The sequence below is a fragment of the Canis aureus genome, chromosome 20 (assembly GCF_053574225.1).
Source record: "Canis aureus isolate CA01 chromosome 20, VMU_Caureus_v.1.0, whole genome shotgun sequence".
Lineage (NCBI taxonomy): Eukaryota > Metazoa > Chordata > Mammalia > Carnivora > Canidae > Canis > Canis aureus.
This window is the reverse complement of record NC_135630.1, coordinates 24,041,472-24,069,297: the sequence shown is the minus strand read 5'-3', so window position 1 is coordinate 24,069,297 and position 27,826 is coordinate 24,041,472. Positions and strand designations below refer to the sequence as shown.

The 27,826-nt window shown below is 37.3% G+C and overlaps 3 protein-coding genes and 1 long non-coding RNA gene across 6 annotated transcripts in view; 2 read left to right on the top strand and 2 right to left on the bottom strand.

Annotated features, from left to right (window-relative positions):
- The first annotated feature begins 36 nt into the window (after positions 1 to 36).
- Positions 37 to 12,584, top strand: EXOSC9 (exosome component 9). Its single transcript, XM_077861161.1, has 12 exons — positions 37 to 211; positions 1,186 to 1,280; positions 2,229 to 2,348; positions 2,499 to 2,601; positions 3,502 to 3,639; positions 5,101 to 5,183; positions 6,712 to 6,844; positions 8,167 to 8,255; positions 8,837 to 8,983; positions 9,552 to 9,736; positions 12,032 to 12,110; positions 12,437 to 12,584. The coding sequence occupies exons 1-12, from the start codon at positions 146 to 148 to the stop codon at positions 12,519 to 12,521; spliced, it is 1,323 nt and encodes a 440-aa protein (XP_077717287.1). The 5' UTR covers positions 37 to 145; the 3' UTR covers positions 12,522 to 12,584.
- On the bottom strand, positions 8,972 to 18,929 carry CCNA2 (cyclin A2). Its single transcript, XM_077861162.1, has 8 exons — positions 18,447 to 18,929; positions 17,427 to 17,670; positions 15,863 to 15,975; positions 15,447 to 15,670; positions 14,724 to 14,931; positions 14,192 to 14,305; positions 13,654 to 13,787; positions 8,972 to 13,324 (listed from the first exon to the last, which is right to left on the bottom strand). The coding sequence occupies exons 1-8, from the start codon at positions 18,657 to 18,659 to the stop codon at positions 13,276 to 13,278; spliced, it is 1,299 nt and encodes a 432-aa protein (XP_077717288.1). The 5' UTR covers positions 18,660 to 18,929; the 3' UTR covers positions 8,972 to 13,275.
- Positions 17,489 to 27,826, bottom strand: part of BBS7 (Bardet-Biedl syndrome 7) — a 38,564-nt gene continuing 28,226 nt past the window's right edge. For 2 of the 3 annotated variants that reach the window (XM_077861158.1, XM_077861160.1), the window contains 5 exons: positions 26,521 to 26,685; positions 23,753 to 23,862; positions 23,514 to 23,617; positions 23,262 to 23,385; positions 20,837 to 21,176 (listed from right to left, as the gene is read on the bottom strand). In XM_077861158.1, the coding sequence (XP_077717284.1) occupies positions 21,043 to 21,176; positions 23,262 to 23,385; positions 23,514 to 23,617; positions 23,753 to 23,862; positions 26,521 to 26,685 (637 nt within the window). In that variant the 3' untranslated portion in view covers positions 20,837 to 21,042. Of the gene's footprint in view, positions 17,671 to 20,836; positions 21,177 to 23,261; positions 23,386 to 23,513; positions 23,618 to 23,752; positions 23,863 to 26,520; positions 26,686 to 27,826 lie in introns of those variants that run through there. The other variant, XM_077861159.1, reaches the window with a different exon arrangement.
- Positions 19,336 to 27,826, top strand: part of LOC144291568 (uncharacterized) — a 31,420-nt gene continuing 22,929 nt past the window's right edge. Inside the window, exons 1-2 of the long non-coding RNA XR_013358892.1 lie at positions 19,336 to 19,488; positions 26,527 to 26,611. This is a non-coding gene — a long non-coding RNA (uncharacterized LOC144291568). The remainder of the gene's footprint in view (positions 19,489 to 26,526; positions 26,612 to 27,826) is intronic.

The following is a 27,826-nucleotide window of genomic DNA, read 5'->3' as shown; positions in this document are numbered from 1 at the left end:
GGCCCCCGCCTCGCCCCTCCTCAGCCGCCGAGCTTTGATGACGTAGGTTTCCTGCGCGTCGGAGCCCGCGGGGCGCGCGTGAAGGGGGATCCAGATCACTTCTCCCAGCGGATTCCGGTGCTGGTGTGTTCCGTGTGCCTGCAGCATGAAGGAGACACCACTTTCAAATTGTGAGCGCCGTTTCCTACTCCGCGCCATCGAGGAGAAGAAGGTAAATGGCCCCGGAGAGCTTCGCGGTGCGAGGGCGGTCTGGTCGCGCGGCCGCCGGCAGCCTTCCGGCTTGGACCAACCGAGCTGGCAGTCGCAGGCGCGGCGGTGGGCGGGGCGGGGGGTAGGGAGGTTACGGGGTGGCCGAGGGGGGTCCGGGGGGACGGAGGGGTGAAGGGTCCAACGGAGCTGGCCTTCGCAGGCCCGGGGGTGGGTGGTAGGAAGGTTACGGGATGGGTGAGGGGGGGTCCAACGGAGCTGGCCTTCGCAGGCCGGGGGGGAGGTTAGGGGGGCGGGAGGGCGAGGGGGGTCGGGGGGGGCGGAGGGGTGGGGGGTCCAACGGAGCTGGCCTTCGCAGGCCGGGGGGGAGGTTGGGGGGGCGGGAGGGCGAGGGGGGTCGGGGGGGGCGGAGGGGTGGGGGGTCCAACGGAGCTGGCCTTCGCAGGCGGGGGGGGAGGTTAGGGGGGCGGGAGGGCGAGGGGAGTCCGGGGGGGCGGAAGGGGTGGGGGTCCAACGGAGCTGGCCTTCGCAGGCCGGGGCGGGGAGGTTGGGGGGGCGGGAGGGCGAGGGGGGGGCGGAGGGGTGGGGGGTCCAACGGAGCTGGCCTTCGCAAGCGAGGGGGGGGAGATGGGGGGGGAGAGGGGGGCGGAAGGGTGAGGGGGTCCAACGGAGCTGGCCTTCGCAGGCCAGGGGGGGAGGGGGGACAGGTACGAGGTGGGGGGAGAGCCCCTGAGGGGAAATGCCCCAATCCCTCAAGTTTTTTTTTTTTTTTTTTTTTCTTGGCTCCAGTTGGGTTCAAGGCTGGAATCACACCAGCAACTATTAGTGCTCAGGGACCGAGATTCCACTTTCCGATGGGATGGGGGAGTGGTTAGGAATCGCCGCCGCGCCCCCCCGCCCCATGTTTAGCTCCGGCATAGAGTAGCTGCTCAATAAATACTTGTTGAAGGAATAAATGAATGAATGTTCTGCTTACAGCGGCTGGATGGCAGACAAACCTATGATTATAGGAACATAAAGATCTCATTTGGAACAGATTATGGGTGCTGTATTGTGGAGCTTGGGAAGACAAGGTAATAAAGGATTCGAATTAGATGAAAGCCCAACAGGGAGAATTTTAAAAGAACCTTACTGAATCAGTTGTTTACAAAGCAGCTAAGAAGTGTGCACAGACTTCTTTGTTTTGCTGCCAAAATAAGTATATTTTCTTAAATGCGAGAGTTTTGCGGATTTATAGTTCACATTTAAGATTTTTAACCATAAACGTATTTTTTGTTCCATGAGTATCATAAAATGTATTTTTCATCCCATGAGTATCACGTAGTTTTCTGATCTCTTCAAGACAGCAGTAATTGCCCTGAATTTGTTTCCTGTACTTCCCATTAAATGGTCCTACTTTTCTCATTTTCCTGACATGAGAATTAGGTTTTTAATATTCATTTGGAAGCTGTAAAAATATTGTTCAGGTAACGTTAGCTAGCCATGCCATATGAAAACTCTTAAGAAATCTCAAGTTTTCATGCCATCTTGTGTTGATAAATAGTTGTTTTACAAAAGCAAAGATCATTGATTTTTAAAAATAAAATCTATGGAATAGTATTATAGGAAGAGTTTTTTTTTTTTTTTTTAAGATTTTATTTATTTATTCATGATAGTCACACAAAGAGAGAGGCAGAGACACAGGCAGAGGGAGAAGCAGGCTCCATGCAGGGAGCCTGTCGTGGGATTCGATCCCGGGTCTCCAGGATCACACCCTGGGCCAAAGGTAGGCGCCAAACCGCTGCGCCACCCAGGGATCCCAAGAGTTGTTTTTTCATACCATCTTTTTGAGTACACCAATATGTGTTTTATTTCTGTATATATTCTAAACTCTATTTGTGATTTCAGCCTCTAATAGTACATCATACTGAGTGTGTGATTACTCAGAGTAAGATCAAAACTTAATTGGTATCTGTTTTAGGTTAATTTTTAATTGGAAAGGAGATATATTTAGTTAACAGATTTGTGCTTTATCTTTACAGAGTTCTTGGACAGGTTTCCTGTGAACTTGTTTCTCCAAAACTCAATAGGGCAACAGAAGGTATTCTTTTTTTTAACCTTGAACTCTCTCAGATGGCTGCTCCAGCTTTTGAACCTGGCAGGTATTTAAACCTTTTTTTTTTTTTTTTTTTTTTTTTTTTTTTTTTTTTTTTTAAAGCTGCTTTAGCCAGAGGAGAACCTAACAGCAGTGAGCTATTGTTTTAATGCCTGGTGTTATATTTCATGACATTAGCCCATTCCTATTTTCATAGGCAGTCAGATCTCTTGGTGAAGTTGAATCGACTCTTGGAAAGATGTCTAAGAAATTCGAAGTGTATAGACACTGAATCTCTCTGTGTTGTTGCTGGTGAAAAGGTGGGGAATATGCCCAAAATTCTTAATCTTAGGCTGAGTATTGTTGATTCATGGATTCCTGTATCTGTACTTTTATTCTCAGAGCTTCTGTTAACTTAGTTTTATACTGATTCACTTCACTTAAAATGTTCCTGAGTGCTACCCATAGAATTTTATGTCATCTCTCTCTGAAGAGACAATAAACCTCAGTGAAAGTATCAATCTAGATGTGTATAAAAATGTGTTATTTAAAGAATTTGTGGTTTTTCATATATTCTATTTTCTTATGTTCTTTGGGTTGATAGAAGCAGTTAATGTGTTCCTTTTTTACGAATGAAAGAACTGAAGAACCGATTAAATCCTTTTGTGTAGGTTTATTGACTTATGTAGGGCTACACGAGGAGGCAGTGACAGACTAACATTGGAAATACTGCTCTCAATGAATTGTGTGCATGATGATGTTTTAGAACTTTACCCTTGATTAGGGTATTTTGACTATCTTTTTTGTTTCTGGAGAAGTCACTTTCCACATTCTATCCTTGAATATAATACTTTCTATTTGAATTACTTGTAGTGTTATTATAAATATTGTGAAGTAAAACCTAAGAGTTTGAGGTTTTTAAGTTAGGAGACACAATAAAAATATATTTAGGGTTGGGAAAATCTTAGTACTATTGTGTAGTGGTTCTGTTTATTTAGAGAGTATATTTTACTGTTGTCAGATGACTCAGAAGGGTGAACTGTTGGTACTTCAGATGTTGGCCTGGCTTAACATTTCTCTTAATACATTTTATTGGTAGAATAGGAGTAACTCCATGTTTTAACAGCAAGAGAAAAATTTGCACACAGTATTATTTTGCTTATAACTACCCACTGGTTGTGATCCTTTAGGATTTATTTTTGTTTTAAATTCACATTCAGGTTTGGCAAATACGTGTGGACCTACATTTATTAAATCATGATGGGAATATTATTGACGCTGCCAGCATTGCTGCAATTGTAGCCTTGTGCCACTTCCGAAGACCTGATGTCTCTGTCCAAGGAGATGAAGTAACACTGGTAAGCTCCCGTAATTTAAGCCACTTTTCTCCCTATAAATGAATGAGTATCCTTGATGTGTAGGCAACTTGTTATTAGTGAATTCTTATTGTAGATGGTAATTAAGTATGTTCTAATATTTGTTGATAAGGCAAAAATGATACTGGTCAAAATTGTCCTTGAAATCTCTTCCATCTCTTGTATTAAAGTATCTGTCAATAAAAGCACACCCTGTCTTGGTTTTCTAGGATAAAACTAGATGACTTTTTCTTGGGATTGAGCATGAGATGAAGTGGTTGATTTATGTTGAGGAGCCACATGTGTGAGAGATACATGATTCGCAGCATGTTGAGATACTTGTGCGTACTCTCTGGCAAAAGTCCATCAGAAACAACTAGAAGACTCATTAAAACATACTGCTACGCTCTACCCTCAGAGTAGGGTAGGGGTAGAACCTACAAAGTACTTCTAACAGAGTTTCTAGATGATAATGATGCTGCCACTGTTAGGGCTACATTTTGAAAACTGTTGACATATACTCTTTACGTTGCCCCTCTCTTTTGTGTTCAGTATGTTAATTTCAATTTATATTTGAATTCATGCTGGAATAATGAAAGTATACTTTGGATAGTTTGAGTCTTAAAGTTGTGAAAGGAAACATCAGATGCCCAAAATTCTGAGCAGTTAGGTGTTCATGTGCTGCTTTTAGGCAATAGGCTAGGCTCTAACGACTTAGATGTACAGACAAAGGTTTCTTAACTATAGAGACATGTTCCTTTAGAGAAGGGAATTGGTATGAGGAAGTAAAAGAGTGATCAATTTAAAAATATTGTAGAGTTATTGCTAGTGGTAACCTAGAATATATAGCCACGTTGGAAGAGTTTGGCAGTTTCTTAAAAAGATAATTGTCAATTTATACAGCCCAGCAATTCCATGCCTGGGAATCTACTCAGGAGAAAAGATAGGGCATTTTCAGTCAGAGACTTTCATGGGAATGGTGAATGACAGCATTAGTCATAGCACAAAACTGGAAAGAATCCAAATGTTCATCAATTGCTAAGTTGAAAAACAAATTGTGCTATATCTATATATTCAGCAGTAAAAAGAACCAAAGTAGTAATGCATATACAAGATGGATGAAACATGCTAACTTCAAAAGAAGCACATGTAAAAGACAAAATTACTTGATTCTACTTGCATGGAATGCTCGTGGTTGGGAGTGGGAGAAGTGACTGCAAATAAGCTTAAGATTTGGTGGGATAATGGTAAAGTCAACTGGATTACATAACTATAAAGTACTACAAACAATATTTATCCATAATATTCATTGTTAATGGATTTTATGTTATTTATACATTAAAAAACCTTTTTGACATATGTATAAAGTTCTAAGGAACATGAGTGGCAAAGTCAAATAGGTAATTGTAAAAGAGTTATTTAGGTACTTAACTGAGGATTAAAGGAATTTTTATTTTCAAACAGTATACACCTGAAGAGCGTGATCCTGTACCTTTAAGCATTCACCACATGCCCATCTGTGTCAGTTTTGCCTTCTTCCAGCAAGGGTAAGTCTCGTTCTTGTCATGGGCTGAAATTGTACATACAGCTAGGAACTTTTTTGTTCTGTTCAAATGTTCCCTGGACAAAGGAACAAATACCTCCTTTAATATTAAAGCACCGTTTTTCTTTCCTTGGAAGAGCATTAGTTGGCAAAGAGCATTCTCAATAGAAGTGACAAACTCTTCTATAATGAAGAGAGTTCACAACACTTTTCAAAGGATACTTACAAAGTTACTGCAGCATGGTGGTGCTAGAGATGCATAGATGTTAACAGAGTTGTGTGCTAGGCTCTAATTTGGGAGAGTAGGGTGAGAATTACTGTAAGTTAATGGAAGATGGGACTTTGGAGCATATTAGATGGAGTGGTTGTAGGAGCAGGTTACAAGGGGTAATGGTTCACAGATGGGATAAATCTAGTTTTATCTCTTTAGTAGTTTCTTCACAGTTCACTGCTAACTTTCTACAGCAGAAAAACTGGAGTCTTAGGTTCATGTTATGGTGCCTTTAAATGAAAATTTGAGCCTTAAATCTCTTCAGAAACAAAGGGAGGTATAAATCAGATGTTTTAACGATCTTATGACTAAAAACAAGGGAACTCTTCAACTTTTAGTCATTGTAGTGCAGAATTTCATTAGTGGGATATAGACCAGCACTCTCCAGTAAAAACACAACATGAGCAGTACATGTAATTTTAAGTTTTCCAGTAGCCACATTAAAAGTAAGAAGAAAGAGGGAAAATTAATTTTTATATATATTTTATTTATGTGTAAACTATTACCTTAATATTTAATATAAAATTATTCATGAGATATTTTACATTCTTGTATTTCTACTAAGTCTTTGAAATCTAGTATTTTTCACTCCTGTACATCCTGATTTGGACTAGCACACTTCAGAGGCTTAATAGTCACATGTGACTAAAGGCCAATAGTATTTTTTTAATGAGCCATTAGCTAAACCTAGAAGAACTTCATAATCTGCAACACACTAGGTAACATTTAAAATTTAAAAATGAATGTTATCTAAGTTTTCAAAAATATTTTAAAACTTATTTATGAGAATGCTTGTGCGCACAATTGGAGGGGGGCAGTGGGAGAGGGAGAAGCTGACTCCCTGCTGAGTGGGTAGCCTGACATGTGACTCAGTTCCAGGACCCTGAGATCATGACCTGAGACGAAGGCAGATGCTTAACTGACTGAGCCACGCAGGCGCCCCATCTAAGGTTTTATTGATAAGCCACAAGTCATTTAACCAAAGTGATAGCATTAGATTTAGATTATATAGTATTAAAAAAAAAAAAAAACAATATGAACTTAAGTGATTTTACTGTAATAACTAGTGATACCCACTTAGCATTTATTTTGTTCATAAAAACTGTAATTCTCATTTCTTCTCCTATTAAAGGGATTCACATCTATAGGCTCAGACCTTCACCATGTTGACTTTATTAATACTATCTTTTAAAAATATTATCTTAAGATTGATAAGCATTCAACCTCAGATTTGCTCAGGTCCATTTAACATTCATTTCAGCACATATTTATTGGTGGATCCCAATGAACGAGAAGAACGTGTAATGGATGGCCTGCTGGTGATTGCCATGAACAAGCATCGAGAGATTTGTACTATCCAATCCAGTGGTGGGATAATGCTGCTGAAAGATCAAGTTAGTGCTTTGATTAATGTCCTATTAAGAATAGGTCTCTTCTTTTTAGAAGCTTGTTCTTATTTTTTGTTTTGTTTTGTTTTTGCTTGCTTTTTAACTAAAAGCCATTAAAGATATTTTCAGTGATTGATTCCAGGCGATGTTAGAATCTGGTTTCAGTATTATTACATTCTGTTGACTGGTGGCTACCAGTCTTCCATGCTGCTCCCATGTATGGCCCTCCAGGGTATGGCCCTTCAACACAAAGGAACACTTTTCTTCCCAGTGAGGAAAGAGATTTGTATTCCTCTTCCAAAAAAGGGGAAGGAAGGAAGGGAGGGAGGAAGGAAGGAAGGAATGAATGAATTAGGTAAAAAGATAATTTTATTCTCAGAAGTTGGGTTCAATAAGCAGTAGTTCTCAAATCCAGCTATGTATCAGATTCCCATGAAGGCTTCTAGAAAATAGATTAGCATATAGCACAGGTGGGGCACATGGCTGCTTTAGTTGGAATTCTAGTTCTGCCTTATACTAATTGACCTTTTGCAAATAATTTCATATTTTTGTGCCTTGGGTTCTTTATCTGCAAAACCAGGAATAATGTTATTGTCAACACCTTGTTAAAGAATGTAAGGATAAACACATGGGTACGTTGCACTGAGTAGTAGCATATATTAAGTATGCCGTAAAATGTTAGTTTCTATTACCAGTAGTATTGTGACCATTACCAGATCCCTATTTGCAGAGATTCTGATCCATTAGATCACTGAGGCCTGGGAGTCTTTGCTTTATAAAAATTTCCCAGGGGATATTGCAGCCATGTCTTGAACCGATGCTTTGAATCACTCACATAGAAAGGTAGTTAGTGCATCCCTGAGTATATAATGTATGTGTGTGGCCTTTTCAGTGGTATTTTTTGCACTGTCAGGGAAGTTTTTGAGTCTTTTTTTTCCTTTTTTTTTTTTTTTTTTTTTTTAAGATTTTATTTATTCATGAGAGACCCAGAGAGAGAGGCAGAGAGGGAGAAGCAGGCTCCCCGTGGGGAACCCAATGCGGGACTCGATCCCAAGACCCCAAGATCATACCCTGAGCTGAAGGCAGATGCTCAATCACTGGGCCACCCAGGCGTCCCTTGCGTCTGTTTTCTTAACATGATAATCCTTCAGACATTTTAAAACAGCTCTCACATTTTGCATTAATTTGTGTTTACACTGTATTTTCATATTTGAAAAGGTCAGGCTTAAATTTTAAAAGTAGAAAAACTATTCTCATGTTTATAGCTTTGTTAGAGAAAGCTATGTGGTTTGTTGTCTTTAAATAACAGAATGCACTTTTATAAATAGGTTTTGAGATGTAGTAAAATAGCTGGTGTGAAAGTACTGGAAATTACAGAGCTAATACAGAAGGCTTTGGAGAATGACCAGAAAGTTAGGTAAGTTTAAAACTAAATGGTCTTTTTATTTTTAACAGATTTTTCTGTTAGGGACTTTTCTTGCACAAGGGTAACAATATAATTTTTGCACTCCCATTTTTCCTTATCTGTTAATCTAAGTTGAAGTGTTGTATTCCAATTTAAATATAGTCTGTATTGAGAAGCCATATATTTTTCTTTAAAAAAAGTATCATTTTCTTCAGAAAAAAAAGGATTTGGTAGCTCAAATTAACAGAAGAAACACAAAGTGGGTTGACACTCTGCTGCTTCTATAATGTAGCACTTCCAAGTCTTCTGAAATATGGGAGATAAGACTTACTTGGTAGGGCTGATTTAAGGATTAAAGAATAATATACTTAGAGCACTTAACACTTGCTTGGCACATGGTTCAATAAATGGTAATTATAGTAACTTTAATTATTACTTTTGATAAGCATAGTAAATTGGTGAGGTTAAGTTAGTTTTTTTCCAATGTTTCTCCATCAAAAGGATGAAATAGTTAACTTTTCCCTTCCTGTTTTCTCTTCCATTATCATACCCCCCTCCTCCATGCCTCCCACTCCCAAATAAAACCCACACAGGAAAGAAGGTGGAAAATTTGGCTTTGCAGAGTCCATAGCAAGTCAAAGAATCACAGCATTTAAAATGGAGAAGGCCCCTATCGATACCTCCGACGTAGAAGAGAAAGCAGAAGAAATTATTGCTGAAGCTGAACCTCCTTCAGAAGTGTATCTTTATTGGATGATTTTTTCAGTAACATGATTCATAACACTTTTGGCAGTATTAGGTATATGTGAAGGGTGTACATACTGAGGTTTACCTTCTGAAACACTGCTTTGATAGAGAACACATTTAAGATGCAAGACAGTGACTAGTCTTAAGTCTGACATAATATCCACCTCTTCATCTATCCTACAAAAACAAAATTTTCCATCTTAGCCAATTTACAGCATTTTATTTTCCTTTGGAAAATTATTCTTTAATCTCATTGGCATAATCAAGCATTATATATACTGTTACACATTGTTCTTGGAAATTTTTCATACACTTGCCAGATTTATGATTGGAACGGTTGAGAGCCAGTATGTCTCAGTATTTCTCACCATTGTTTCCATAAAATCTTAACCTTAGTTACATGTTTTTTCTTTCTCATTGTTCAGCCATCCATTGCGCAGCTGTTAGTGAAATTTTGCACAAATGATGCACACTTCAGTCTTAAAACTTTTACTCTCATCTTTTTTCAACACTGCATCAAATCACAGCATTTGTTATTCATAGTTTTCTTAACTTGTTAAGTGTTTCTAATCCTGTGCTTTGGACTCCTGGAACTGCCCAAATTGGAGAGGGAATAGAAAACTCCTGGGGTGATCTTGAAGAGTCTGAGAAGGAAGAGGAGGATGAAGATGGCACTGATGAAGCTATCATTCTTGATACTATAAAAATGGACACTGGAGTAGAAGTCTCCAATATTGGGAGCCAAGGTAGGTAACGCTTTATGGCTTTTATGTAATATATTATGTGTATTACAGCTCTTTTATTAGCAGTTCCTTTTTCAGAGGAGCTAAATATTTTGTGGTTTGAATCTGTTCATATTTAACCCCAATTCTTTTCTAAAATAATGTGCTTATCTTTGTGGAGTTAGTGGTACTCTTTTGTATGTAGTGGCATTTTTAGTTTAAAAATGTTTTGTTCTTTTTTCCTTTTATATCTGGCCAGTTTTAAAGGGATGGGTTTCCTAAGGATTCATTCCTGCATGCTATTTTCTCTTTGTAGTTTCTAGACTCAAATATAAAAAGCAGGTATTAGAGCTGTACAAGTGGAACTGTCTGTAATGTTAGAGATCTTTATGTACACTGTTCAGTATAATAGCCACTAGCCACATGCAGATATTGAACATTTGAAATGTGGTTTGTGACAGAAAATTAAATTCTAAATCTTAATTTTAGTTAATAGAAAAGTAAACAGCCATGTATGGCTGTTAATAGAGCAGTATTAGAACATACAAAATTCTAGAATTGCTTAGAATACTGGTAGTCCTGGATAAGATATTCTTTGCATTCTGAAAGCTGTAGAACTTGAGAAAATTGTTTTAACTTTTACTGTTAGTAAAAATTCTTGCTTAGCTCATAATAATCATGAATTGGGCTTTTTTTATGTGGTAAAACTTATCCTCCAAGGTTGGATGTAGCAAGTAGGCTGGCAGAGAACTAAAGGGTGTAATTATTAAAATCTGGCTGAAAAAATTAGGTGATACTGTTTAGGTATGGAATGCACATACCTGCCTACCTTCAAGGAAAGAAGTTATTATCTATAAACATTACTGAGAGGCTGCTGGGGTGTTTTTTTGTTTGTTTTCGTTTTTTTAAGATTTTATTTATTTATGAGAGACAGAGGCAGAGACATAGGCAGAGGGAGAAGCAGGCTCCATGCAGGGAGCCCGATGTGGGACTCGATCCTCCAGGATCCTCCAGGATCATGCCCTGGGCCAAAGGCGGTGCTAAATTGTGCTGAGCCACCGGGGCTGCCCTGCCGGGGTGTTTTGTGAGGAAAAATAATCCCCATTGATTGGGAGCCTTATTCAGCTTTCCCAGTGGTTACTTCTTTTGGTATTACTCTTCCAGACCTTGTTCCATGTATTTATTTACTGTGTATTTACACCAGAATAAGCTGCTTAAACACAGGGACTGTGAATGAATCCTTAGAACTTTTTCATGTCATCAGCCACATTTTTAAATGCTGCATTGAATTCTAGCTTTGACATTAACTAAGTTGGCTTAACAAAATTCCCTCGTTGATAAATGTTGCCATTTTCTGTTACAGTGCTAGAGTAAAGCATCTTTGCATAGGCCTCTTTTTAGATATTTTTGAAATATTTTTCTAAGATTAGTAAGATTAATAGCTAAACATTCAATTACCGCTTGGAAGAGTAATATTTTCAACTGAATGAAAGTAGACCTAAGATAATTGGGAGGATAAAAACAGGTAAAGTCTTTCTAAAGCATATAAACACTAAAAAGAAACTTAACTGAAAACTATAAAGAATTGATATGCCAACTAGGAAGAGGGCTAATCCACATTGTATATAGTATATATATATATTATTAAGGCTCAGGAGAAAAATTGGCAAATGATACAAAGTAATTCTCAGATATAAATGGCCAGTAATATATTTAATGGGCAACTCTAGTGGTAACAAATAAATTCAAAGCAGAGATTTCTATCAGAGAATATTAGAAATTGGGGCATCTAGTGGCTCAGTAGGTAAAGTCTGACTGGTTTTGACTCAGGTTTTGGGATCAAGCCTCATGTGGGACTTCATCCTCAGTTCAGAGTCTCTTCCTCTGCTCTTAGATAAAATCTTAAAAACCACCATTGGCAAGGGTGCATTTAGGAAAAACAGGTTTTTCATTTAAATTGGAACAGTATTTTGGGTGGATTTAGCAATAAATTTTTTAGAATGTATATACCTTTGACCCAATAATTGTTTTTTTGTATTTTCCTTTCAGAATAGAAGATACATAGATTTTGCCCCATTATGACATGTACAAAGTAGTCATATAATTACAGAATTTTTAGGAAAGAAGTATGTTATTTTTCAGAGCTCCAAGGAGTTACTTTAGGGAAGGAAAGAACCAAGTAGTTCTGTAAACTCCAGAATAGTTGGGGCTATTTGTATGCAAACAGAGTATCAGAACTGCTGACATAAACCTATGTAGAAATTTTCCACGTGATTATACTTATATAGTTTCCTTAATTTCTTAATTATTTTCTTAAAGATGCCCCTATAGTACTCTCAGACAGTGAAGAAGAAGAAATGATCATTTTAGAACCAGACAAGAACCCAAAGAAAATAAGGTAACAAATTTCTGGTTTATTTCAAATGTATACACATACTCAAGACTTCTGTGGTTTTATTCTCATCCTACTATAAACAAAGACACCCCTATTTTATTCAAATTCCAGCTGTTCTTACTGAAAAACTGGATGGATGCCTTTAAAGTTACCTCATTTTATTCTCATAATTGGCAAATGTTGTATGTTCTACTAGAAAAAAAATAAGGCCTCCTATTTTGGTGGTCCAAAATTTAATGAGCAAATGGTGTAAGTCTGGTAAACCATCCATGGTCTCACCTTTATAATGCTAATACTGTTAGTAAAATGTTAATTTATTTTATTCACAGAACACAAACCATCAGTGCAAAACAAGAAAAAGCACCAAGTAAAAAGCCGGTGAAAAAGAGAAAAAAGAAGAGAGCTGCCAATTGAAGTGCATAGAGTTGTATGTTTGTATATATAACTATTAAAAGGATATTTATTCAGTGCTAATAACTTTGGGTATTTTTCTACTCACAAATCCATTATAAAATCTAGTTGATTCTTTACATAGCATTTTACATTATGCTTTAAAATATTAACCTTCTGGACAACTTAACAGGTTTTAAATAATTGTAAAGTGTAAAAGTTGAGGAAAGAAAAAGCACTTTCATAGTGTGTTCAAAGGGCTGAAAGATTCTCAGGATCATCACAACCGATAAATAAGCACAGATTTATTCCAGATATGCTTAGATTATGCTCAAGTCACAAAATTGATCCAGTTGCTTAGGAAACTGAATATTAAAACTTCAATGTTTCCCTAAAACTATTTTTAATTTCAAGAGAAGCCTTCCCAGTCCCCTTCTATAGTAAAATCACATTAATTCTTCTGAGTGGTATCTTAAAGTCAAACCAATTTGACTTACAAACCAAATTTTCCAAATCCATTTATTAGTTCTTACTCTTATTGTGCTGACAGGTGGCATCATTAATACTTTAACAAAACCACTTAAAATTAGCCAAATAACTAAGATAGTTACATGTACAAAAGATATACAAATTAAAACCATTTAAAAAGTAATAGATACCATAATTTGTACTTGACCATAACTATTCAGAATGATTGTAAAATTAAAACCTTACAAAAACTGTACACCATATACGTTGAGTGATTTACATCTTAGAAAATAAAGGCAGTCTTTCGCTGTTAGACATTTAGTGTCTCTGGTGGGTTGAGGAGAGAAACACCATGATACCTGTAAGTAGGAAAAAACAGTAAATGTTCATCAGGTAAGATAATGGAATGATACATATAATTAGGAACTCAAAAATGCTATTTCTATTCTGAATTAATGGTTATTAAATCACTGGTCCACAAAGCATGCATGCATGCCCCATTCCTCTCCCCTCCTCTCCCTCAAATGGAGAACATAAAGCCTCTAACTACAACTTGCTCAAAACAGTTGGCTTGCCAAGAGGAGGCTGTGCCTCTTTTGAATCCTTTGATAAAATGTCAAGGATCTCAGAATCCTACAGTAGCCAGGAAAAGCAAGCTTCTTTAATACCTATTTATGTTAATTCTTACTTTGAACTTTTATACTTTTCTCTTATAGACTGTTGTGCATGCTGTGGTGCTCTGAGGTAGGTCTGGTGAAGGTCCATGAGACAAGGCTTAAGACTTTCCAAGGTATATCCAGTCTTTTGAACTAAAGATTCAGGCTGCAGAGAAAGGAGTAGAGAACCACTGAGTTTTGTTTTTAGCAACACTAAACACAATGAGTTAGTAGTTGGTATTAAGCTTGAATTTCATTAAATTTAGGACTAACACCTCCAACTAACCAATCTAGTGTTCTCAAGCTGTAAATCCATCTTTTATGCTGACTGATCAATTTTTATTACTTTACCTGTCAGTAGTAGGTCACATCTTCCAAATCCAAGCAATAACTAAGCTTTCTATGTAACAAACATATTACTAAACAGGTAAACTTTAAGCAGCTTAGATTTTTTTGAACTGTTTTTCCAGGTAGGTACCTCTAGACCACCAACACTTGTACAGTGATCTAACTTATCTGGCCTAAATATTCAAATTGCTAGGTAGACATGTGAAGCATGGCAATACATACCCAGCTCTGTCCTGTGACTGTGTAGAGTGCTAAATGAAAGGCTGCTGCAGCAATAACTGATGGGAGATACTTTAGGTAGGGGTCAGCATCGATCAGACTTAATTCTCCCAAAAACTGGAATGAAAAAGTAAATACACTTGATGATTACAAGAGCTCTAGAATTCAAACCTCAAATTTTTGCCTTCTGCCCTAACATTTTCCACTCTTTAAGACTGGCTCTATGGCAACCAAAGAAAAAACCTCCCATAGCCTTATCCATTATCTTAGTGTTTTTTGCTCCATTCTCATCCTGAACTTTTTCCTCTTTTAATAATTTTTAAAACAACTCTTCTGGCTTCCATTTCCTAAGACTTCATCCTTATACCACTATACTCCTGGTACTTTCCCAATTCATGTTCTCTTTTGCCAATGGTAGGCTCTCTTTATGCGGCAACACTACTTTGTCCCTGAAATACTAAATCCCTTGACCAAAGCTATGTAATTAAACTATGTGACCTAAAAATCTTCATTCAACAAAATGAAAAGAACTTACCATTGCTAAACTTTCAACTTTGCAGTTGGCAGACTGCTGGTGCAGAAAGTATTGGGTAAGAAACTGATTTACTGTTGGTGCAGCTAGGTCAAAAGCAAGCACTTTCAAAACTAGGTGCTCCATTCTCAGGACCTGTTTCTTGGTATAGGTATCATCTGTAATGTACACAAACTCTGCTACTTCTGGGGGGTATATTTCTTCAAACTTTCTACAATGAAAAAAGTTTTGAGTAATCAGTTCTTCCAAAAAGAGAAGCAAGCTGTTTATCTAATTCTGAAATCCCTTTAGCAGAATACATGGAATGAATCCAAAACCTATACTCCACCACAATGCCAGAGTTCACCAAGTAACTAAAAATTTAGGAAATTCTTAGAAAAATAAACATTTTTAGTTTTTGAATTTAGTTTCCATGTCTTAATGGTGAGAAGATTTCATGCCAGAAAGTACTTTTTGATGGAAGGAACCACTTTTAAACTTGGTAATCTAGTCCTAGCATATTAAAATGTAGCCCGTCTCCCATCTTCATTCAAGAAAATTCCCTGAAATCTAGATCTGGGAAAATTAATGTCCTAAATTAGTTTCTTACTCTGTTTCATACTGCTACCCCTTAAAGTAGTCACTCTCTGCCTTGTGTATATTAAAATGTCACAATGTTAAAAATCACAACTTCTTCCCTACACAAGAAGTTATCACTTTTAATCCAACAAACCAGGTTGGACTTACGAGGCCAAGAGCATAGCAGCAGTGCCCACAAGCTGAAGTTTTCCTCTCAACACAGACATCGATGAAAGGAACCTATCAATGTAGTTCACAGCCAAATGCAGGGTCTCATTCTGTAGTTTATATTCTTCTCCTACTTCAACTAACCAGTCCACAAGGATAGCCCTCATACTGTTAGTGATGTCTGGCTGTTTCTTCATGTAACCCACTTTAGGCTTACATTTAACCTGTTGAGAAAGTTACTTAGTATAATGTTAAAATTACAATTAGATTATTCTACCATTAACAAAGATGCTACATACCAGAAACCTAAATACAACAGAATAATCCACTAGCAGTTAAAAAACTTAAAATCATCCCCTTGGTTTCATTTTGCCACAATGAATAACAGTATAAAAACTGGATTCCAGAGCTGTTACCTCCATTTCCCTAAGGTATGTGTGAATGTCCTCATGGTAGTCTGGAACTTCATTGACACTCAATGGCTTTTCATCTTCTAATACAATTGATATGTCCATAGTATGTGGTGACTCTGGGAGGATATAAAAGTATGATTAAGTTCATAGTTTAATTTTCTAATTAACAGCCGAACTGATTGGCTTTGTAAGGCATCCCATTCAAAAGCATTTATTTCATCCAATTAAAAAGGGCTTCTCATGGCAAAGAAACAAGATTTCACTCTGGTTTTAGTACCTCAATCCACTTTTTTTTTTTTTTAAGTATGTATTTATTCATGAGAGACAGAGAGAGGCAGAGACACAGGCAGAGGGAGAAGCAGGCTCCATGCAGGGAGCCTGACGCGCGACTCGATCCCGGGACTCCAGGATCACACCCTGGGCCCAAGGCTGGCGCTAAACCGCTGAGCCACCCAGGGATCCCCAGTCCACTTGGTTTTAATCAACAAGAGAAAATACTGCTAGGCCACTAAAAGAGTGTGCTTGAAAATGTATTATTATGTTTAAGTATCAATCATATTCCATGAGAGAAGAGCAAATGGCACAGTGATTCTGCAAAGACAGTTAAAATCCAAGTTTTGTGGTATTATGTAGTATTTACCTTAAGAGTGCTGACCCCAAAGTCTGACATATTCAAAGAACAATGTAGCAATAACTAAAAGCAGGGTTAATGTTAATTAAAATTAGGTTTGTTATGAGCAATTCAAACAAATTAACACTATAATCACCAAATGTTTCATGTTTTGTAATTTTAAATTACTTTTTGAGGCAAAGAATATCATTCATTACTCTTTTCAAGTTTCATTGTAAGGTTAAAGTTTGTTATAAATTTTCAAGAAAAATACAAAAATTACTTTATTTCCAAAGGATTTTCCTGCTATTCCCAGACCACTTCTCAGAACTAAAACCTAAATGAGATGAAACGAATGAATTATCCAGTGACTCAACAGACCTATCTATGTATGGTAAAGAAGTTGCACGCATAAACTGTTGGCAGAGCTTGCTTTATAGCAGCTACTTCATTTTATATGTGGTTAGCTGCAGTCATGATTCAACTCTTGCCTCACAGGAGGACAGTGTCCCTCTCTGGTATCAGACTGGATTTACAGAAAATTTTAAGCTGTAAGAGATGTTAGATATCACAATATTGAAAGCTGTATCCTATTCAAATACTCTCGTAAGTGGTATGTACACAGTGAGTTTATGAATACGGTTCAAATCTATTCTCCCAAGCAGGCAAATATTTCCAGGGTCAGATTAAAATAAGGGTTTGAGATCTAATTAAATTGATGTGATTGGCAGTAATATGGGAAGGAAGGAGCACCCAGTTAGGATTTATAGGTCACTAGGTCAATGTATGAGCTGTGAGATCGGAGATGAATCATACCCTTTCTAAACTTTGTTACATTACACCAAATTCATTATATAGTAAGGGTCAGGTAAAATAATGTCTTAAAATGAAACTATCATTAATCCATAATCACTTTAGGATTACATTGATTTGATACAGATGTTCTTTAAAACTTACCAAAACTACCATCCATTGGATAATCAAGAGGTACCAGTGGTTTTCTTGGTCCAGGTAGAGTAATAGCTGAATTAAAAGCCAGGACATTTTCATGTTCTGTTTTTTTAGATTCAGCTGGCCTCTTCTGAGTCTCTTCTTCTGTTTCATCCACATGAATGGTAAATGCAGGCTGTTTACTGTTTGCTTTCCAGGGAGGAATAGTGACTTGTTCATCATTTATAGGAAGATCCTTAAGAGGTGCAACCTAAAAAGAAATGAATAGCTAGCTTTGAGCCTATTAAATGGAGTTCTGCTTGCTTTCTTCCCCTTACAGTTCTCAGTTTCTGTTTTCACTCCCAAATACTCTAAGGAAATTAAACTATCTGGGACAAAATCCAGGCAGTAAAGTTTGAATAGCTGAAGAAAGGGATGTTCAAGTTCGTTAGCGGCATTTCTACATAAGTTATAGAATCACACTAAATGCATTTATGCAAAACTAATCAAGGCCACAAGAGGAGTGGGGTAGCAGGCTGAATGATGACAAGTTTAGGAGAGCCGGCAAAGAGGTGTTGGTTCACCGCTTTGGCCCCAGGGTGGAGCAACAGAGCAAATCCGGTAAAATGGCGGAATTTAGTAAAAGCAAATTATTTTTTATACTCTTTCCTAAAGTAAAGGTAATCTTAACCAAATGGCGAGCAGGAAGGGGGTCCAGATCCTAGGGCAGTGCCTGGGGTTTAAAGCGGCGAAGAAAGCGCGGACATACGTCGTGGGGCTCGGTCTGACCCTCATATTCTATCGGAAAATATACCAAATAAAGAGCAGACAGGGAGCAAAACACACAGCGCTGGCGAAGAGAGCTATGGGAAAGATTTACGTGGCATCCCCCGCGCCAGAACACTAGGCATCAAGGGGACTGCAGACCCAGGCCTCCCTTACAACAGCTCGGAAGATGCTTTCTCGCCACGCTCCCCGGCCTGCTCAAACCTCGTGCAAAACTCCCGCTCGGCCCTCCTCGCCTGCAGATATCGTTCATCTCTTTACCCGCCGTGTCTTGGGCCTCTGCTGCGGCGCTGGGACGCGCTGGTTCCCGGCCTTCAGGACCGCCAACCCAGCCCGGGTCCGGGGCTGCTGGGCGGGCGCCGCCTTCTCGGGGTTGATGTTCTCCTGGTCCTCTTGGAGCGCCGTATGCTGCAACGTTAGCAGCGACGAGCCCGCCTCGCGGGCCTCAGGCCCAGGCTCCGAGCTGCCCAACATCACTGCTCCCCGGGTCGCGGCGGGATCAGCCTGCGGCGCCAAGCAGCGTGTACTGCGTCCCGCCGAGAAACGCTCCAGCCGCAGCCGCCCGCGGCAGTCCGGGCCAGCCTGCTCGCTCGGGATCGCGCAGCTCCGAGGACGTTGCGAAAGGCTCAGGCAGGAACTGCCGGGCGTGGAGGGCTCAAGACGCCCCCGAGATGTAGCGAGCAGCCCGCCGGAGCGGCGGCTGTTCGTGCAGTTCAAGTATCCCGCGACTATTGAAATGGGCCAATGGGAAGGGCCGATGCCCCTGACGTCACTCAAGGCGACACGGTCGCAGACAAATGAAGGAAGCCGTGAAGGCCACGGAGCGGGGGCGGAGAAACGCCGAAAGGCGGCGGGAGGGAAAACGCCTGCGCCGGCCAAAGAGGCGGGGCCTGAACTTCTAGTGACTAAACTGGGCCACTTGGTGACCCGAGGGTGCTGGGCCGCGGCTGTCTCTAGGACCGACGGAGTCAAACCCCAGCAATTGTTAGTGGCCGCGCCTGCCTAACGCTGGCCGTGGGGCCCTCAGTTGGCTGGACTGACTGGTCTCCCAAGCTCGGATCCGACCCAGCCGCGAACCGGCCTGGTAGGCGGGCCCCGTGATGACACGTCTCTGATTCTCAGTGTTCTCATCTATTAATTGGGGGTAAAATGCTACATGTCGTATGGCTGTTGTGATTATGTAATGTGCATAAATCATTAACATGCTTGCTTACTGATCCTCGAGTGCGGACTGTACTGTCATGTATCATTTAGGGGTTTCTTCAGTCATGCTTCCGAATTCACCTCATGAAGATGTGATTAGGTAGGTGCTACCTTAACTACTGTTGATACATATATATAAACAAATAGTAATGTACTGGAAGAAACTCAACTAGACAGTCACTAATTTTGATGCTTTTCCCAGCTGTGCCAGCCAACAAAAAGCACCCAGTGAAATTTCTAGTGACATAGATACAGAATTTTGTTCCATTTGGCAATGAAGGCTGTTTAAATAAAAACAACATGACCTTTTAAAATAAAACTCTCAGTGATATGTGCCTTTAACAAGTTCTCAGATTTAATAAACAAGGCTTGCATATATTAATATAATGGTAAAGAATTAAGAGACCTTGTTTTCTGACAAATTCATGAGGATGCCCTTCTTAAAAACATGATTATATAATCTTTACGCCATTTTAAAACAATCTTCAAACACAATATTCTCCTGAGTATGAAGAAACATGAATTAACATTAGTGAATAAAACTTCTGTAGCTTTAAAGTCTTATTTCCCTCTCTACATGATAAAACAAGTCAGTGGACACTAGTGCAGGAAAATCTAAGAGGCCATCACTATTTCTGCACTATTCACATGTAGTAGCCTTGTACAGTTCTACTGGTTATAGGACAGCAAGTGAAGATCCCTTCAATCTGTGCAGCTCTGCTCATTTCCCTGGCCAAAATTTATAGCACTGAGCATACTCAAGCTCACAAACTGAGCACGGGTCACAAAACATTACCTAGCAAGAGTGAAATCAGTTGCAAATTGGGGGATCCCTGGGTGGTTCAGTGGTTTAGCGCTGCCTTCCGGCCCAGAGTGTGATCCTGGAGACCAGGGATCCAGTCGCACATCAGGCTCCCTGCATGGAGCCTGCTTCTCCCTCTGCCTCTGCCTCTGCCTCTGCCTCTGTGTGTGTGTGTGTGTGTGTGTGTGTGTGTGTGTGTGTGTCTCATGAATAAATAAATAAAATCTTAAAAAAAAAAAAGAAATCAGTTGCAAATCAATCTCAACTCCTAGAAAAAATAATTAGTAAGTTATTCTCACTGGTTCACAATATGTAACTGGTCCTTATATAGTAACCAGGACACAAACCAGGCACCAGAACTTGGAATCTGGTCCCAGCTTTACAAAATAACAGCAGCATGTCCTCTTCATCACTTAACCTCACAGAGAATCAGTTTTCTTATACGACTTGACAAAATAACAATAAATATATATTGTGAAGCTCAGATGAAGTACTATATGTAAACACTTTGAAAACTGTAAAGCAGCTTATATGTGCGTGTAGCTTGTTAAATATTTGAATTTATTTTCCAAATATTTCTCATTTAAAAGTTAAAACATCCACTTGCAAAAAGTTCATTGAAATTCCTTATAATCATTCCACTTGCTCCAAAATAAAAATTCTCTTTATTTTTAAAAAGTTCCATTTCTCAAAATAGAAGCATTAGTAAAGGAAGTCACATCTTAAATGTTTTTAGATTATATTAAAAAGCATTTGAAATACAAGTATGTACAGTTAGCTTGTGCCATAATTCTGTTTTAAAATATTTCGTTTAAAAAGACAACTTCTTTGGAACTTTACCTTGTGTACATTTCATGCAGCATCAAAGAAAGCAATCAATGCATTTTGGTCGTAACTGTCCAGAATCTCCAGTAAAAGAGGCACTCTGGTTTTTACATTGGTGCCTTTGAACTTGAACTTATCTATGAAAAGATCAGTGATCATGCCTATAAAGAAAAATGTTAATTTCTTGTCATTGATTAGTTCTAATTAACACAGTTCTTAATGAAAGTGATACCTGAGAATCTATTTCTAAGCACTCATTAACTGCATTTTTAAATATATACAAAACTAAAAGTATTGATATTTTTAAAAATATTTATTTGGGGGGATTTTAAGGCAAGTTTCAAAACAAATAATTTGGCTAGTAATCCTCTTATTAGTTAAAAGCTACTAAATTCAGAAAATTAACTGCTGACATGCTGTGAACTGCTATTGGTATATATGTAACATCACAAGTGGTTTTATTTTTCTTCCCAAGCTGACCATTTTGACAAAATGTAGACAGATTCTGTTTTTTTTTTTTTTTTAAGATTTTATTTTTATTTGAGAGGGAGCAAAAGAGAGCCTGAACAGGGTGAACGGGGAGGAACAGAAGGACAGGGATAAGCAGACTCCTCGCTGAGCAGGGAGCCCCACTTGGGGCTCAATCCCAGGACTTCAGGATTATAACCTGAGATAAAGCAGATGCTTAACCAACTGAGCCACCCAGGTACCCCAACAGATCTTGTTCTTAACAGTTCTATTTGAATTAAAATATTCAATTAATATGATGAATATTCTTGGAATTTATCTAAGATGTGTTTCAGAATTTTTCATATTTTAGAAAGATAATAAAAGGAATACATCATATATGGCATAATATCCAAGGGAAATGAGCGGCAGCATCTGAGAACAAAACATAATAGTGGGACGCCTGAGTGGCTCAGCGGTTGAGCCTCTGCCTTTGGCTCAGGGCATGATCCTGGGATCCGGGTTTGAGTTCCACATTGGGCTCCCTAAGGGGAGCCTGCTTCTCCCTATGCTTATATCCCTGCCTCTCTCTGTGTGTTATTTATTTATTCTTTCATGAATAAATAAATAAATCTTTAAAAACCAAAAAAACACAATAGTGTTTTTGCGGCAAAATATATCGATAAATATTCATACTAAGTAGAATAAAAATGACTATAAATAACCTCAATTGTCAGTTTAAGTGAGGTTTTGTCATTAAATTATTAATTTAGATCAAGTCAAATTTGCTGCCAAATAATTTATAAAAGTTTTAGTTTTCAAAGCTTTCTAGATTTTGGAACTTGTGATAAGAGATGGTTTTGTACCACCCATCTTCTAAGTTATTGTAAGGATAAAAGATTATGTGTTTGCCATATAATCAATATTAAGATACTAGATTTTATTGTTATAGTTTGTGAGCAAGTCCCTGGGTATAAAATTCATTAGGCAGGCTCAAAGATCAGTGTGGATTGATGATACCAACTGACTCTACAGAAGATTTGGTATAGTACAAAAAGCAAGCATTTAGGGATGAGGAAATTATAATGCAGGCTGTGCTACTACCTGTGTGACAACAAACTTTTTAGTCTCAGGTTTCAGTTTAAAAAAATGTGAAAAATAACGGTAACACCATCTACCTTGCAGAACTGTTGGAAGGATTAAATATCTGATTAATGAAGATATTGTAAAGAAACGTGCTCTGCACATAGATATTATATAAAGATCACAAAAAAAATGTTTTCCTTAAGCTGTTCTATCCTTTCTCTCTCTTCCTATATGTCTCTCTCTTGCTCTCGATGTTTTTCAAGACAATTTGTGAAACACCCAACTTGTCACCATCAAAGCAAAACAAGTTTTCAACTGTAAATTGACAGCACATATATATCCCTTACATTTTGTCTAAAAAATATTAAATGTTGCATTTTGATATTTCACATTATCATCATAACCTAAAAATTATTTGTGTGAAATACAGCCTACATTTTAATACTTCATAGGCTATATTCATTTCACACCAGATTTCTTCATATACAGATTAATTTACTGCATTACATGTATTTCACTTAACTTTTATTTTGTCAAGTAAAAATATTAATTAAAAAAATTTGACAAAATATTCAATGAAATAAATTCGTTGTCACTGGTTCATGATTTTTATAATCTTCACTTATCTTTCTGCCTAGCTTCTCTCACATGATCCTCCACAAATAGCCAGCAGAAAAGAAATATAGCAAGATTTTCTAGAATAGTCTACTAACCGTACAGTCTTTCAAGATGTGCAGGTTGCTTTTTGTATTCTTCCTGTAGGTGATCTGCTTCTTCTAGAATACAGCGATATTCCGGTATCAGAAAGTCTGTATTTCCCTCGTGAACCTGCAATTCCTTATTTAAAATAAAAAACAAAGGCCTTTAATGTTCAAAGTTAAATCCATGTAACTTTAAAGTCTATAATTTTAGAAATCCCATCACCATAAAGTAATGATCATGAGTCCATGTAAATGTATACTTACTTTTAAAGCATCAATTAATTGCACTTTCTTAGCCAAAAGCAACTGGTACTCCAGCTTTGGGTGGATTAGCTTTAAAGTGTGTTTGACGGATACTTCATTTATCTCTAGAAGAAAGTGAGCCAGGCACGATTAGCTAAGTCACTTTGATCAGAAACATTCTTATTGTAACAACAACGAAAAACCAATACCCCAGAAAGAATGATTTATTTTTCTTCTTCTTTTTTTTTTTTTTTTTTTACCGTATGATATGTTGAGGTTAATTTTCCTTTTGGTAGCTTCTTTAGACAGCACATCTTTGAGGATGGATATAGTAGAAATGTTGTCAGATTTAAAAATTCCTTCTCCTTTTCTATAAAATTAATATATTTTTAAAAGAACAACTTTAGAAGAAAATAAATATAGTAAGTAGGTCCAGTAAATACAATATTTTATAACCAGTACTTGGTGTTTAGAATTCATTTGATTTTAGATTTCTTTATATACGTATCTCATTATTAATATAAAGCATACTTAAAATGTGTAATCTTTTACTGTTATACAAAGTTTTCATGTGTTTTCATGTGAACAAAATTGTGAAACTAAATAAAAGATGTTAGATATATGCCTCCCAAACATACGTCAATACATGTAAGTCATTAAAGCATCTTTTTTCTTTACTTTGACTAATAAAATTCCCAACAGCTAATTCTGTATGTATATGAAATGCACTTAGAATTGCTTATTACACATAAGTATATTTTTCTTCAACGTACTCACACAAATTACAACAGGACTACATTCTTCATTCTTAAAAGAAAGCTGATACTAAACATAAGAATAATAGCTCTGTTTTTCCATGCCCATCATCCATTGCCATTTCTTACAGACACAGGAGCCGTCATCTTCTTTACAGAACCACTTCTTTTTTCTCTAACCCTCCTCAATCCATATAGTTGACCCTCGAACAATGTGGGGGGTTCGGCTGCCAAACCCCTGCAGTCAAAACTCTGCATATAACTTCTGACTACCCAAAAACTTAACTAGCAATAGCCTACTGCTGACCAGAAGCCTTACCAATAATATAAACAGTCAATCAACACGTATCTTGTATGTCATATGTATTATATACTATATTCTTACAGTAAGGTAAGTTAGAAAAAAGAAAATGTTAAGAAAATCATAAGAAAATACATTTACAGTACCATAGTGTATTTATTAAAAAAAAATGTATATAGGTGGTCTCTCACAGTTTAAACTTGTGTTGTTTAAGAGTCAACTATAGTTTCACTGGCACTGGCCTCAACCCTTTTTGTGAGACTTTAGGAGGAAGCATTTAGCAATTTGTCACTAAATGTGACATTCCTGACCACAATGGTTCATGGCTCTACAATGACACTCAATCCTGGGACTTTTATTGGAAACAGTGGGAAAGAAAGGCTCGATATTAGCTGAAAAGATAGAAAACTGGATAGAACTGCTGGTGGCCACAATGATACTTAATTGGAAAGCCAAAAAGAGACAAGAACAGAGCTGAGCAATGGAAAGGGATGATCTTGATGACATCAGTTAAGCCAGTGACCCAGTTGTGCCTAAAGCAGATTACTATGGACTTTTAAGTTATATGAGCTTTTATTTGGTATGTTGGTCTACCTGTAGTTGGTTCCTTTTTATGATAATCAAAAGTTTCCTAATCAATATATATACCATCTTTCATGTATGAAATGCTGTCTTTTTTTTTATTTTCACACACCCTAATAGTTTATATTAACTACCTGTAGACAAATGCTAATTCTTTTTTTTTCTAGGAAGATGACTCCTATATTATTTTGATTCCAATTATGTTTTAGAAATCATGATATTTTCACTAGTCTTTAATTTTAACTGATGATATTTAATATTAAACACATAGTACCTAGCACTGTGGCATGATTCACAAGATTTACATTCTTTAATCAATCATCACCACTCATTGAAGTGCTATTATTTCTATCCCTCAGAAAAGAAAACTGAAATCAGTGAAATAATCCAGATAGATCAAATAGCTGATAAGTCACAGAGTCATGATTCAAACCTAATGTCTGCCTCTAAAGCACACTTTCTCCATATTACATGTATTTTTAAGTACCCTAAAAATATTTGAGCACCACTATGTTCAAAGCCATGTAGTAGGTACTTGGAGGAAACATACAAAGATAATTAAGAAATTGACTATGCCCATAAGGAGCTTAAAGTCTAATTTGAATAATTTGAAGGAACAAGCTTACATAAAAATTACTATTTACTTCAAACAAATAACAATAAATACCTAAGACAGGTCATTTCACATTCCGAGATAGGAACAAAGGAGAAGCAAAATTTAGCCTCTACTGTATTCAGACAGAAATTATGGAAGCCTGTGGGAGATGAGTGAGTAGCGACATGAAGGAGCAGGAGTGCAATGAAGAGCTTAAGAGTGTAGAAGAATATGACCTCCAACTTTTAACATGATAGCTTCAAAAACCTAAGCTCTCAAGTTCTGAGCCATTTCCTATTTTTGCATAAACAAATTTAACCAGAATTTTTACTGGAATCAGGATAAATGTCTGAAACAATTTGGGAAGGACTGCCGTGTTTACAATATCGTCATACGGATGACTATAGAATATATTACTACATTTAATCAAATCTTTTATGTCAATAAAATTTTAAAGTTTTCCTCATGTAAGTTCTGCATATTTCTAATGAATAGTTCTACAGATTTTACATGGATATTTTGTTACTGTTATTGTTATTCTGATAGTGTCTTTTAAAATAATTTATTTTCTAACTGGTTATTGTTGGGAACAGGAAAGGTATTGATCTTTCATATTCATCTGTATTCAATCATTTTTTTAAGCTCATTAATTCTACTTGTTTTTCAATAGATTCTCTTGAACAGTATAAGCTTTCAATCATATTATTTTCAAGTTATTCCTGCCTTAAAACAAATGAAAAATTAGAACTCCATTTATATAAAAATATTTGCAAGCCAGTAATAAGTTTTATTTACCTGTAGGTACTTTCAAGTTGGGTATCCAGGAAGGTGTTCTGAAAGTAAAATGTCACACATTCTCCTGCTGGAGGTTTTTCAGGAACTTCAGGTAGGCAAAAAACCACCCAGGAGTGAACTTCAGCAAAACTGAACTGGCCCGTTAAAGTCAGTGTATTCATAGGTCTGTAATTTAATAGTGGGGGTACAGATTTGTGTGTGGGAATATGTGAAGGTATTTATGTGCATAACACATGAACAAACAGAATTCTGCAATAGTGGTTCAACAAATAGAAAAATATCCATTTAATTTTCCTCAGATTAATAGTAATCATCAGATAAATAAAAATTCCAGTTTCATGAAAAAAATTATTTTTAATATTAAGTAAAATATTAGCTTTACAAATAAAATTCAGTTTATTCAGGTAGACTTCATTTTTTAAAAGTTCATCTATATAAACTACAAAATATACTTAAACAAGAATTTCCTGAAGGAAAGAATCAGCATAATGTGAAGGTGAAGAATTGGGCTTTCAAGTAAAATAGACATGGATTTGAAACCTTGCTCCATTATTTTCTAGCTGTTTACTAGCTGTGAGGCACTGGGCAAGTTAGAGAAAAATACCTGCTATCTTGCAGGGATATGGAATACAATACTTCTTATTTTGCAAAATCACACACATACATATGCACATGTACACAAAAGGTTGTAAAATAAATCAAATACATTTAAGATAAATAGATAATTGTGAACAGTTAAGAAAATGCAAGGAATTAAGGATTCAGAGGAATTTTAAGAAGACACAGAATTAAAGAATATAAGGACAAGATGGGACCTTTGAGAGCATCCAGATCAACCCTCTCATTTGCAGATAAGAAACCTAAACCCAGAGAGATTAAATGCTTTCCCCAAAGTGAAAAAGGAACATTAGATAAGATGTAAGATTATAATCTTGGTCTCTTGATTCCCAGTTTGCTGTTCTTTCCAGCACACCATGCATGCTACCTCCATTAACAACAAGTTAGACTTTAAAACAGGAAGAAAACCATAAAGAATCTATTCTCTTTAATGTTTTCTCAAAATCTTCACTAAGAATATTTCTCCTTATATCTTATTTAAAGTACATATCTTTAAAATTACCAACTGCAATATAAAAAACATGGGCTTTGGCCTCCAACCATAACTGTTTTCTGTAAACAAGTTAGTTAACTTTTCCAAGCCTCCATTTCTCATCTATAAAATGGAGACATTACTACCTGTCTTGCTTGCTGTCAGACTTATATTTAAGTCCATGGCGTCTCATCTTTAGGAAAGAAAATGAAAAAC

Excerpts from the sequence above, each read along its gene's own strand:
- EXOSC9 (XM_077861161.1), top strand. The coding sequence starts at position 146 with ATGAAGGAGACACCACTTTCAAATTGTGAGCGCCGTTTCCTACTCCGC. Across the intron at positions 212-1,185 it reads GCGCCATCGAGGAGAAGAAG|CGGCTGGATGGCAGACAAAC; the intron begins GTAAATGGCCCC and ends TTCTGCTTACAG. Across the intron at positions 6,845-8,166 it reads TAATGCTGCTGAAAGATCAA|GTTTTGAGATGTAGTAAAAT; the intron begins GTTAGTGCTTTG and ends TTTTATAAATAG.
- CCNA2 (XM_077861162.1), bottom strand. The coding sequence starts at position 18,659 with ATGTTGGGCAGCTCGGAGCCTGGGCCTGAGGCCCGCGAGGCGGGCTCG. Across the intron at positions 17,671-18,446 it reads AGAGGCCCAAGACACGGCGG|GTTGCACCTCTTAAGGATCT; the intron begins GTAAAGAGATGA and ends ATTTCTTTTTAG. Across the intron at positions 14,932-15,446 it reads GCTGCTATGCTCTTGGCCTC|AAAGTTTGAAGAAATATACC; the intron begins GTAAGTCCAACC and ends TTTTCATTGTAG.